The 11,443-nt window shown below is 61.7% G+C and overlaps 3 protein-coding genes across 4 annotated transcripts; 2 read left to right on the top strand and 1 right to left on the bottom strand.

Moving 5' to 3' along the window:
- Nucleotides 1–451: 451 nt before the first annotated feature.
- On the bottom strand, nucleotides 452–2,017 carry ABHD14B (abhydrolase domain containing 14B). The gene is made up of 4 exons (XM_033071599.2): nucleotides 1,941–2,017; nucleotides 1,506–1,730; nucleotides 1,129–1,370; nucleotides 452–795 (listed from the first exon to the last, which is right to left on the bottom strand). The coding sequence occupies exons 2-4, from the start codon at nucleotides 1,711–1,713 to the stop codon at nucleotides 613–615; spliced, it is 633 nt and encodes a 210-aa protein (XP_032927490.1). The 5' UTR covers nucleotides 1,714–1,730; nucleotides 1,941–2,017; the 3' UTR covers nucleotides 452–612.
- Nucleotides 2,018–2,543: 526 nt separating this feature from the next.
- ABHD14A (abhydrolase domain containing 14A) lies at nucleotides 2,544–4,260 on the top strand. Its single transcript, XM_033071637.1, has 4 exons — nucleotides 2,544–2,887; nucleotides 2,988–3,103; nucleotides 3,397–3,632; nucleotides 3,888–4,260. The coding sequence occupies exons 1-4, from the start codon at nucleotides 2,673–2,675 to the stop codon at nucleotides 4,068–4,070; spliced, it is 750 nt and encodes a 249-aa protein (XP_032927528.1). The 5' UTR covers nucleotides 2,544–2,672; the 3' UTR covers nucleotides 4,071–4,260.
- Nucleotides 4,261–4,462: 202 nt separating this feature from the next.
- Nucleotides 4,463–10,077, top strand: LOC117002678 (aminoacylase-1-like). Of its 2 annotated transcripts, none has more exons than XM_033072018.1 (15): nucleotides 4,463–4,497; nucleotides 5,471–5,603; nucleotides 6,216–6,280; nucleotides 6,831–6,935; nucleotides 7,043–7,137; nucleotides 7,328–7,404; nucleotides 7,665–7,754; nucleotides 7,991–8,047; nucleotides 8,157–8,230; nucleotides 8,332–8,381; nucleotides 8,570–8,714; nucleotides 8,797–8,865; nucleotides 8,953–9,032; nucleotides 9,302–9,362; nucleotides 9,502–10,077. In XM_033072018.1, the coding sequence occupies exons 2-15, from the start codon at nucleotides 5,495–5,497 to the stop codon at nucleotides 9,664–9,666; spliced, it is 1,242 nt and encodes a 413-aa protein (XP_032927909.1). In that variant the 5' UTR covers nucleotides 4,463–4,497; nucleotides 5,471–5,494; the 3' UTR covers nucleotides 9,667–10,077. The 2 variants fall into 2 exon arrangements, with proteins under 2 accessions (XP_032927909.1, XP_032927908.1); XM_033072017.1 differs by having other exon boundaries at nucleotides 4,464–4,497; nucleotides 5,459–5,603.
- The last annotated feature ends 1,366 nt before the right edge of the window (nucleotides 10,078–11,443 follow it).

The following is an 11,443-nucleotide window of genomic DNA, read 5'->3' on the forward strand; positions in this document are numbered from 1 at the left end:
AAATCACCCACCACTTCCCCAGGGTGCTGGGCGGATGCTGCCGTGGGCAGGAGCCTCCCAGGGCTGGCAGTTCCCTTTTAAGCCCCTGTGGATTACCATAGATTTGGGTGCATGCCAGGAAGGGTAGGAGGAGGAAGAGGAGGATGAAGAGGAGGCTGGCCAGCTGGGGATACGGATGTCACTACCTTGTGGCACCTACCTGTCCCTGAACACAGCCCCAGGGCTCCTTGGGCACCCTCTGAGGCTCATGGGGGTCCTGTCAGAAGTGATGGGTGGGCTCCAGTGAGGCTGACACCCCTCCACAATCCCCAAATGTACCATCCCTCAGTGGCTGCATCTTCCCTACTTTCACCCCCAAAACCCGTGTGGGACAGCAGCCATGGAGGTAGGGATTGGGGGAAGAAGGTGGGAAAGGTGGAAAAGAAGCAGGATAAATGTGACAGGAAAGCAGTGGCAGAGCTTGGGGTTTTATTTGGTCTCAAGAGGGGTGGGTGCTGGTGTTGGCCAGTGCAGTGAGTGCCAGCCTAGCACCTGGATTGGCACAAGGGTGCATGTGCAGGCAGAGGGGTGGGTGGGCTGGCCACATCCCCCTGCCCTGTGGTCCCATCCTGCTCACTTCAGCTGCTGCAGGAAGGCCAGGAGTCCACGGTGCCACTCATTGGGCTTGTCCAGGTAGCAGGGGTGTCCTGCACCCTGCAGCATCAGCACCTGGTGCTCAGGGAGATGGCGCAGGTTGTTCAGACTGGTCTGCCCCAGTTCCACATCCTGGTCCCCATACACAATCAGCGTGGGGGTCTGTAGAGGGGGAATACACCCTGAGCCTGCAAGTGTCACCCAGGCCCTCGTTCCTTCTGGCCAGGGACACCCTGGAGGGGAGACACTTGCCCTTCTCCCCCACCCAGTATGACAAAGGGAAACTGAAGCTCAGATTCCTGGGTCTTGAATTGTTCCCTCTTTACCTCCCACTTCTCCACATCTACATTCCTTCATGAACACATTTCCCTCTTTCAGTGGCAACAGGGTTTCTGGCATGTTTAGTCTTTCCCCTGCTCAACCCCAGAGGCAAGGTCCCTTCTTCACCATCCCCTCCCAGTTCCCTGACCTCCCCAGTGCCCTTCCAGGCCGTACTTTGATCTGGGCATACTGCTCCGCTGTGAATTTTTCAGTGCAGATGGGTGCCACAGGTACATAGGCCTTGAACAGCTGGCTGTGCTCTAAGAGGAAGGGCAGTGAGTACATGCCACTGAGCGATGGGCTGATCACCACAGCTGGACCCAGGCACAAAGCCTCTGAAACTGCCTTCAGGAACGCCGCCGGTGCTGGCTGGCCCACGGGTGCTGGGGCCACAGCATCCTTCGAGCGCCCCAGCCCTGAATCATGGGAGACACAAGTGGCTGTCAGGCTTCACACAGCCTCAGTGACTGGGAGAAGCCAGCACAGCACAACACAGCATAGCACGACACTGGGGTTGCCGTCCTGGCCACGCTGTGCTCACCACACCTTACCCGGCAGGTCGATGGCCACAGCTCGGTAGCCGTTCTCGGCCAGTGTGGCGAGTGTCCCCACCTGCAGCCAGGTTTCGGAGGAGAAGCGGATGCCATGCAGCAGCAGCACTGTCAGCTTCGGCACTGCCTGGGCTGGCTCAGCTTTCCGGTAGAAGAGGGTCTGTCCTTGCACCGTGACGGTGCTCTCGGTGATCTGCGGGGTGGCCATGCCTGGGGGCCGGGGGGCTGTTCAGGGGGGTGAGAGGTGGGAGGGCTGATGGGCATTCTGCCACTGCCGAGGCCCGGTGGTGGCAGGAAGGCAAGACGGCTATGAGGGGTCACACCGGCATCATGTTCACTGTGGTGGCACCACCGGGGTCTCTGATATGCCAGGTGGCCTCGCGGGCCCGCCCCTGCCTCAGTTTCCCCGTCCATCGCTGGCCCTGCAGCCCTTACCTGCTGCTCCGCACACGGGGCCGGCCGCCGCTCGCCTCCTCCCCGCCGCACCACGGGACTGGGGGTACCGCGACCCGGGGCCAAAGACCGGCGGGGCGGGGGAGAGAACGGCGGCACCGCCTCATGGAGCGCAAGGTCCGGGGCGTCCCCGGGAACCGCTGGGGCCTCGCCTGGCCGAGCCTCGCCGAGCCCGGCCCTGCTCTGCCAAGCGAAGCCGAGCTTTCCCGAGCAACGCCGAATCTTGCCGACCGAAGCCGAGTCTTGCCGAGCGAAACCCAGCCCTACACGAATTTTACCGAGTCAGGCCGAGCACTGTAGAGTGAAACCCGATCTCTGCCATGACGGAAAGAACCCAACCCGAGCCCTGCCCGAGCTCTGGCGGGAGCCACCGAGCCCCTGCCGAACATAGCCGAGTTCTGCCGAGCTCTGCCAGGCTTAGCCGAGCCCCGGCCGTTCCCCCGAGCCGGGACTCCGCTAGGGCCCCAGCCGTTCCGTCCTTCGGCGCTGTAATGTCGCGAGCTGCCGCCAGGCGGGGCCCGAGGGCGCCGCGGCCCGTGCGCGGCGGGCGGGGGGCGGCAGGGCCGGGGCCGAGCGGGGCCGGCAGCGCCGGGCGGGGCTCGGGCTGGGCCGGAGCTGAGCGGAGCAGCGGGGACTGGGACCTGTTTCCCGCAGCAGCGGGGCTGGGGTCCCGCAGCCCCGCGCTGCCGCTCTCCTTCTCCAGCGGGAGCGGAGATGCTGCTTGCCCGCAGCCGCCTGGGGCTGCTGCTCCTCGGGGCGCTCCTCTCTGTCCTCCTGTACCTCTGGCTCCCGGCCTCCCGGCGCTCCCGGCCTGACGAGGGGAAGCGGGGCTGGCGGGTGGCCAACGGCACCGTGCGCACGGGAATGGCTGCGGGAGAGGCCCCCGTGTTCTACAGGGAGGTTCCCGCAGCAGCTGTGGGCCCCGGGAGGTGGGTCAGCCCGCCGGCAGCTGGGGGGTGGCAGGCCCGGGGGTCGGTCTTCTGCCGTGCAGCCTTCCTGAGCCCTTCCTGCCTGTCTTCCCCCACGCAGGCCCGATGTCCTGTTCCTGCACGGCCAGGCGTTCACCTCCAAGACGTGGGAGGCCTTGGGCACGCTAGCACTGCTCGCTGGAGAAGGCTACCGTGCGGTCGCAATAGATCTGCCTGGTAGGACCATGGCACTGTGCTTAGCTGATCACTGTGGGCAGCTCCAGCCCCTTGCCTTAGTCACTGCTGGGCTCTGGATCTCTTTAGGGAGAACTCTGGATGCTACTGGTGACCCCTGTGGCAGTGTGCCTGGGATTTGTCTGTGTCCTGGGGCAGTGATGGCTGTGACTGTACAACCCTGGGGCTTGATCAAACATTCATTTTTTTGCCAAGCCGTTGAACCCTGGTGAGGAGAGACCTTTGCAGGCTGCACAATGTCCCCTGACCACTCCATGCCCTCTTCCCCATACCAGGCTATGGAGATTCGCCCCCAGTGGACACGGTGGTGACAGCACAGGGACGGAGGACCTTCCTGGACCATGTCCTCCAGGAACTGGCCATGAAGAGACCTGTTCTCGTCAGCCCCTCCATGAGCGGCCGCTTTGCCCTGCCCTTCCTCCTGGCACACGGGGACCAGCTGGCTGGCTTTGTGCCCATCGCACCTGTGGGCACCAAGGACTACACTGCTGAGCAGTACCGGGGAGTCCAGGTGGGTGTTTGGGCTCTTGGGGGCTGTCCTGAATATTGGCGAGCCTTGTGGGCCAGCGGGGCAATGTGGAGGGTGGCACTCTTTTGGGGTGAGTGGGAGGATCCTGTAACCCCCAGCTCGTGGGGGTGCTGGCAGCTGCCTCCCCTCAGCTTTGCAGCCCCTGTGGCAATGGATGGAAGTGGGCATAGTCCAGGGGGAGTGTGTTGCCATTTACCCGTCTGACAGCTGCTCTGTTTTCTCTCTCTCCTTACCAAGACGCCCACCCTGATCCTGTACGGTGACCGTGACACAAGGCTGGCTCCCCAGGCCCTGCAGAACCTCCAGCACCTCCCTGAGCACCGTGTGGCCGTGCTGTCTGGTGCTGGCCATGCCTGCTACCTGGACAAGCCAGAGGACTTCCACGAGGCCCTGCTGGGTTTCCTGAGCCAGCTGAAGTGAGCACTGCCTCCTCCCTGCCAAGCAGATGGGATGGGGCGTCCGAGGGACTGGGAGGCACAAACAGCTGGCATGAGGGATGCTGTTCCCTCCTGGCATATTCCCAGCATGGAGGGGGGACGACTGGAGCTGTCCTTTGCTGGCAGGACAGGGTGTCGTCTGTCATGAGGCCAATAAACTGATGCTGCTCTGGTTTCTGCGTGTGTCCCCAAGCGCCGCGGGGCTCCTCGAGCTCCAGCCCCATGTCTCTGCCGCTAGTGTACGGGCAGGAGGGTGCCCTGTGCCCCGTGCAGCACGCTGCCCGTCCTGCTCCCCCGCTCCTCCCCTGCCCGCCCCTGCCCGCCTCCTGCCCGCTGCTCCGGCGGGGCGGAGCGGAGCGGAGCGGGCGGAGCGGGGCCGGGCGGGCAGCGCCGGCGGCGGCAGCGCTGAGGTAGGGCCGGGGACGGCGGGGGCGAGCAGCGGGGTCGGGCAGCAGCACAGACGCCCCTTGGGTGGGTGCCCCGGTGCCTTCGCCCCGCTTAAGCCCGGGCCAAGGTACCCTGCTGCCCCCCCCGCACCCCTCCTGTACTCCCCTGCACTCCCTTACCCCACTGTTCTGCACCCCTAACCATGCGCTCCTAACGACAGTATCCAGCACCCCTGTGCCCTTCTGCCCATGCTACGCCTGCACCCCAGTAACGCAGCTGCTGCAGCCCTAACCACGGTGCCCTGCCTGCCCTCTGTTTCACCCCGTACCCCCCTGCCCACGGTAACCCTGCAGCCCTACGTGCGGGACGCTGCACTGCCCACAGCTCTAACCATGGTGTTCCTGAATTCCAGCTGCAGTACCTCTGCACCCTACCTGTGCCCCTTGGCACCCCAGCTATGGTACCCCTATACCCCACTTCTGCCCCTTTGCTCCCCCTGCCACCATGCCCCTGCACCCCTAACCACAGTCCCTACCCACACCCCCTTACACCAGCATCCCACCTTCCCTGCCTGCATCCCCCAGCATTCCCACAAACCTCTAACCCCTCACTAATCCCAACTACCCCGTCTCCCATCCCAACATACCCTTCTTCCCCTTTACCCTTTTTCATACTCCCCCACCTAGTTACCCCACTTTCCTCCCAGCTAGCCCCTCCCTGGATTTCACCCTTTGCCCAGGCATCATAGCTGTCCTGGCACTGTGTTTGGGGCAGGAGCATGTGTTTTGGGGGAAGAATGACAGGACAGTGTGGGGGGCATGCCCCATCCTACCCTGTACCCAGGTGGGGGGGATTTCTCTCGTGGTGGCAGTGTCACAGGAGCTGCATGGGGGAGACCTTTGCCCCATCTCCCTTCTGTTTCTGTGACGACTGAGCATGTCGGCGGACTTTGGAGGGGCTGGTGGGTGATTAACCATCTTGCAGCTCTTTCTCCAGAGCTTTGCAGCCCTGGTCCCAGGCATGGCACCTGGGAAGCCTGGGAAGAGCACGGGGGCCTCAGAGAACCCCTCGGTTACACTTTTCCGGGAGTACCTGAGGATTGACACTGTCCACCCTAAACCTGACTATGGTGAGGATGGGGAGACAGGATGGGGAGCCATGTGGGGATCGGGTAATGTGGCTTTGCAGCTCTGATCTTTGGACCCAACTGCCCAAGTCCTGTACTGGGGCTGTTTTGATCGTGGTGTTAAGAGCGAACTCCTTTGTTCCTTATCTCTGCTGGTGCCTTTGGTTGGGGCAGGGACATCTCAAGTGCCCTCAGAGCTGCTGTTTGCTTCTTCTAGCCCTGTGCCCCTTGTTCCCCTTTCCCTGCTGCCCTGGCTCTGGGATGGGTGATCTCCTTCTGTGTAGATCTCCTTCTGCTGACATTGTCCCACTTGTCCTGGTTTAGTAAAGCAGATTTTATTGGTGAGGAGCTCCCTAAACTTCACTGGAAAAACATTTCCCCTGAACTCATCCCCATTCAATTTTTTTTTCATATTTCTCAAGTCCTCATCCCAAAGGGATGGTGATGAGCTGCTCTCATTCCTGTTCATGGGCACTTCTTGTGTCCAAGACCTGCAGCACCTGTCCTTTTTTGTCACCTCTTTCCTCAGTCTGGGAACCCACAGAGCCTTGGGGTTCCTGAGGGTTTGCAATGAGAGACCCTGATGTAACTCTGGGCGTCCCCACTCTTCCCCAGATGCGGCTGTCCAGTTTCTGGAGCGTGTCGGCACCGACCTGGGCTTGGCCTGCCAAAAAGTGGAGGTGAGCAAGCCAAGAAGCAGCCCTCAGTCTGTCCACCCATCCATCCACCTATCCACCTGTGCTTGGGTCCTTAGTTACCAGGATGTTGCTCTGCCTGCACCCAGAGCTGGATAGGAGTGAATGCCCTCTGGCTGTAATCCCCTGTGACCTGAGCCCTTCCTTAAGCCAGTATTCTGGCTGCTCCCTGCTGACCTTTGCAGCTGCCTGTGCTGTGCTTAGCTGGGGACCTGGCAGTGTCACGTGGGCTGGGGCCGTCCTTCCTGCTGGGCACCCGGCTGTCCTGGGAGACTCCTGGGCACCAGGGGAAGGTGCTGGGTTTGTCTTTCCTCCTCTGAATTGCAGCCAGGTTTGGTACCTGCATCCAGACTCTGTCTGGCTGTGGGGTTTCAGACAGGCCTGGTTCTAATGCTGCCCTCTCCCAGTGGAGAAAGGAGTGGCATGTGGCATCCAGAAACTTTTCCCAAGCTGATGCTTTTTGGCTCCAGCCTGCTGCTCCAAGCTTTCCTGTCCCCATCCTGGACCCTGGTGATATCCTGCCTTTGTCCCACAGGTATGCCAGGGCCGTGTAGTGCTGATCCTGACCTGGCAGGGCACGAACCCCCGTCTGCGCTCCATCCTTCTCAACTCTCACACCGATGTTGTGCCTGTCTTCGAGGTGCTGGGACAGGGAGAGGGCTGGGAAGGGCAGGGAGAGGAGGACGGGGTGGATGGTAGCTGGTGCCATCTGTGCTCCTCTGCCATCATGGTTGCTCTTCCCTGCAGGAGCACTGGACCTACCCACCCTTTGAGGCAGTTAAAGACTCGCAAGGCAACATCTATGCTCGGGGTGCTCAGGATATGAAGTGCGTCTCCATCCAGTGAGTGGAGGGCTCTGCACCTGCTGGGTGAGCATGGTGCTGGTGGTGTCTCTGAGTGATGCAGGACAGGATGTCACTTTCCCCAGGGTCCCTGGGGCCAGAGGTGCCACTGCTCGGCCTGCCCTGAGGTGGCTCAGAGCACACAAGCTCCTCTCCTCCACAATGACAGTACACTACCTTACCTTGCAAGGTACCTTGAAGCCATCCGGAGGCTGAAGACAGAAGGGAAGTCTTTTGCCCGCACCATCCACCTCACCTTTGTGCCTGGTGAGTCCCCAGGCTGTCCCCTCTCAGGAGGTACTGGAGGGGCTGGCAGCTGGGTGGTGCTCTGGAGTCTCCCATGGCAGCCAGGCACCACCTAGCCATGCTCCCCAGATCTTCACCTCCGCTAGCTCAAGGCTGGAGAGGTTTCCATGTCCAAGGACATTGGGTGTGCTGATGGCATCCAGGCTGGCATGGAAGGAGGACTAAGTGGTGGGCTGGGGGATGCTCCAGTTCCTTCCTCCATGCCAGACTCTCTTCCACAGATGAGGAGGTGGGTGGACACAAGGGCATGGAGATGTTCGTGAAGCGCCCTGAGTTCAAAGCACTCAACGTGGGCTTTGCCATGGATGAGGGTAAGTGGTGGTAGGGCTGGCACAGGGACGTGTCTCCTCTTGGCACACACTCCTCTTGGCATCACTCCCCAGGCACCAGTATCCCACATGCATCCAGGGTCCCCCTTGGGGGATACTTCCCCTGGGCAGTGACCAGCACGGTGCCAGTCTGGAGGAAAGTGCTGCCAGGAGAGAGCAGAGGGGGCACATCATGGTACCCCCATGCCCCCCTGACTCCCTGTCTGTGCCCACCACAGGCCTGGCCAGCCCATCTGACACCTTCAGTGTTTTCTATGGCGAGAGGAGCCCATGGTGTGAGTATCTGTGTGTTCAGTGCCCTGTCCCTGGCTCCCCTGGGTGCTGGGGCACTGATGCTACCCCAGGCTTTCTTCTCAACTCTTCCCTCTACTTCTACTGCTGCAGGGATAAAGGTGAAGTGCATGGGTAGCCCTGGGCATGGGTCCCGCTTCATCAGCAACACAGCAGCTGAGAAGATGGTAAGAGAGGGGGCACATCCTGTGCACCCCCCCCGCCTGCCCTGGGCTGTCAGGCACCTGCCCATGGGGCTGGTCCTCACCTGCTGCCCTTCCCTCCCCAGCACAAAGTCATCACCTCCTTCCTGGCCTTCAGGGAGAGCGAGAAGCAGAGGTAGGAGATGGGCAGCAGGATGGCAGTGGCTTAGTTCAGGCTATGAAGGGAGCCTTTGGGATCCCAGGCCAAGCTGTGGTCTGGTGCTGCTGCCCTGTGCCTCAGTTTCCCCGTTTTGGGTGACGGCAGGGTTGGGAAGCACTTCTCTCCAGGGGGCAGATAGTGACTGTCCCTTGCATCCCCCCAAGGCTCAAGTCCGACTCAAGCCTGACCCTAGGGGATGTCACCTCTCTCAACATGACCATGCTGGAGGGGGGGGTCTCCTTCAACGTGGTGCCCTCTGAGATGGCTGCTGGCTTCGACATCCGCATCCCACCCACTGTGGACCTGAAGGTGGGCACCATGCCAGCCCCACCCAGGAGAGGAGTGGGATGAGAGAAGCCTGCTCACACCCCTCCTCTGGTCTCTGCCCCAGGCCTTCGAGGAGCAGGTGGCCACATGGTGCCGTGGTGCAGGAGATGGTGTCACCTATGAGTTCCACCAGGTGAGGGATCTCAGCCACATGGGCATATTGTCCCTGTCCCTCCCCTGCCAAATGCCAGCCCCTCATCTGCCCTCTCCCTCTTGTCAGAAATGCATGGACCAACACATCACCTCCACTGAGGAGTCAGACCCATGGTGGAAGGCCTTCAGTGGGGTCTGTAGGGACATGTAAGTAGTGTCCCCAGGAAGGGCAGGACACTGGCAGGGACATCCTCTGGTGGAAGCCATGTGGTCCCTGCGAGTCTCTGAGGTCAGGGGCTGGGATGGGAAGCCCTGCAATTTGCCAAAGCATCTCTCTGTTGCCCCAAAAGGGGTGGGATTGAGTGTCCTGCAGGGCTGAGGGATGTCCTGCCACAGTCTCTTTGCCCATGGGATGTGAATAGGAGGAGGTCTCAGCTGGCCCTGTGTCCATGCTGACACAGGGTCTCTCTTGACAGGAAGCTGCAGCTCAAGCTCGAGATCTTCCCAGCTGCCACCGACAGCCGCTACATCCGAGCGGTGAGTGTGATGCCAGCCTGCCACAGGTCCCTCACCTGGGGTGAGACCTGCAGCCCCAAGCAGGAGCTGTGTCCAGGTGAAAGGGGGCGTGTGGTGCCCATGCCAGCTCTGACCTCGCTCTGTGTCTCTCCATCTCCAGGCAGGACACCCTGCTATTGGCTTTTCACCCATGAACCGCACCCCGGTGCTGCTCCATGACCACAACGAGTTCCTGAATGAGCAAGTCTTCCTGCGGGGCATTGAGATCTATGCTCGGCTCCTGACTGCCCTGGCCTCAGTGCCCCCGCTGCCTGCCGAGGGCTGAGTGCCTGGCAAGGGGCAGGAAGGGGGTACCAAGCAGAGAGACCCAAGGCTTTAAGAAGAGAGGCAGGGGTTGGGCACAGCAAATACCTGCGGGCGTGCTGGGGAGGTCGATGGCATCATGCCACATTGGCTATGTTCAGGGCTGGTCTGATGGTGACACCCATGGGACTGTGTCTCCCTTGGCCAGGTGCCAGTACAGCCTCATGCCCAGGTGCTTCCAGCCTCTCCTGGTGTTGTCAGTGCCTCCCCCTGTCCCTTTGCCATGGCTGGCTGCACTGGCTGGGTAGTGAGGGGCCAGAGCCCCACTCTGCCTCCCCACGCCTTGTCCTGCCTCCCTGCCTGCTTGCTGGGAGAGCTGGGGCCAGTGCTATCCACCCTCCTTCCCTATCAATAAATCTTCTTGGTAAGCACAGCCTGGAGCAGGGCTGTCTGTCTGTCTATCTGTCCATGATGGTGCTGCCCATGGGGCTCACCCAGGCGCTGTGGATTTCCTTGTGCAATGCAGTTTGCTGGGGTGCTTCTCCTCCCCTGGGCTTATTGCCTGCATGACAGCAATGCAGGCAGGATCCTGCCTGGGCAGGCTGAGGGGCCTCTGCTCCCAATCAGCCTCGGGGGATTGGTGCTGGGGTTCATCCTGCTCCTTCCCTCCCTCCCTCCCTCCTGAGCTTCCACAGACCCTCTGGTCAGGGCAGGCAGTGTGCAGGTCTGGGCAGGCACCTCTGCTTACCTGCCAGAGCTGCCATCGGCTGCATCTCCTCCTTGCTGGTTCCCAGCATCCCGGTGTGTGGGATCTGTCCCGTGTGGTTTCTTGGGGAAACCAGGAGCCCACTGAGTCAATTGGGGTGGTTTTACACTGTTTGGGAGACTTCCAGAGCTGCTCCATTACAAAAGGCTGGGGGTGAGCAGGGCCCCAGCGTCCTGACCTCTGTTTTAATTAAGAAAGCTGCTGGAACCGTTGGGGTGCTGGGAATAATGAGGCTGCCCCGTGACGGGCTGGGAGAAGAGATGAGGCTGGTGGCGATGAAGCACTGAGAGAGAAACCACCAGCTCCTCTGCTCCTTCCCCTCCATCCAGTGCAGGGGGTAGTCCAAGGTTATCGGTTGTGGGACACACCTGCCCCCTGTGATGAGACTCCTGGGGGAAGCCGGCAGGGATTCTATGAGGTCTCATCCAACCACTCATCAGCCCCGGGGGAGGATGGCATGGGAGTGGTGTGGGTACTGTGGGGTCCTTGCTGGCCAGGGTCCTTGCCCAAGGTGTTGGCACCTTTGCAGGCAGACAGAGGTGCATCCCCTGTCCTGTCTGTGTGGCACCCTGTGCCCCCCTCGACTCTACTCAGTCCCCTTCCCCAGCTGGCCTGCTGTCCCCAGCTTGCCTGGCAGGGATGGGACCGGACAGCTGTGTGCTTGGTGGTGCTTGCAGCTCACACCACGCTGAGCATCCTTCTCGGGGAGCAGGTTTGCATGCCCTCTCCTACTCCTCCAGGAGTGCGAGGCTGGGGTACCAGAGCTTCCCTCCCTTGCTGCCCATCCTCAGGGATGAGCCAGATGGGAGCGTCCCTTCAAGGAAAGGGAACTCCGGTACCGTCTAAAGCGTTGCTGGCAGGGGACAGTCCGGGGGTGTGCGGAGTTCTCAGGGTCACCCGGGAGATGGGGCCGTCCCCCCGCGCATCCCAGGGATGGGGTATGGCGGGGCCGGGTCGGGGCGGGCCGGGGCGGGCCGGGGGCGGTCGGATGTCGGCCCCATAAAAGCTCGGTGCCACCGACGGCCGAGGGCGC

This window comes from Catharus ustulatus, chromosome 13, assembly GCF_009819885.2.
Source record: "Catharus ustulatus isolate bCatUst1 chromosome 13, bCatUst1.pri.v2, whole genome shotgun sequence".
NCBI lineage: Eukaryota > Metazoa > Chordata > Aves > Passeriformes > Turdidae > Catharus > Catharus ustulatus.

Coding starts and splice junctions, on each gene's coding strand:
- LOC117002678 (XM_033072018.1), top strand. CDS start 5,495: ATGGCACCTGGGAAGCCTGGGAAGAGCACGGGGGCCTCAGAGAACCCC. Junction 8,048..8,156: donor TGGCGAGAGGAGCCCATGGT/GTGAGTATCTGT, acceptor CTACTGCTGCAG/GGATAAAGGTGAAGTGCATG. Junction 8,382..8,569: donor AGGGAGAGCGAGAAGCAGAG/GTAGGAGATGGG, acceptor CATCCCCCCAAG/GCTCAAGTCCGACTCAAGCC.
- ABHD14B (XM_033071599.2), bottom strand. CDS start 1,713: ATGGCCACCCCGCAGATCACCGAGAGCACCGTCACGGTGCAAGGACAG. Junction 1,371..1,505: donor TGTGGCCATCGACCTGCCGG/GTAAGGTGTGGT, acceptor CCCATGATTCAG/GGCTGGGGCGCTCGAAGGAT. Junction 796..1,128: donor AGCAGTATGCCCAGATCAAA/GTACGGCCTGGA, acceptor CCCCCTCTACAG/ACCCCCACGCTGATTGTGTA.
- ABHD14A (XM_033071637.1), top strand. CDS start 2,673: ATGCTGCTTGCCCGCAGCCGCCTGGGGCTGCTGCTCCTCGGGGCGCTC. Junction 2,888..2,987: donor GCAGCTGTGGGCCCCGGGAG/GTGGGTCAGCCC, acceptor TCCCCCACGCAG/GCCCGATGTCCTGTTCCTGC. Junction 3,104..3,396: donor GGTCGCAATAGATCTGCCTG/GTAGGACCATGG, acceptor TCCCCATACCAG/GCTATGGAGATTCGCCCCCA.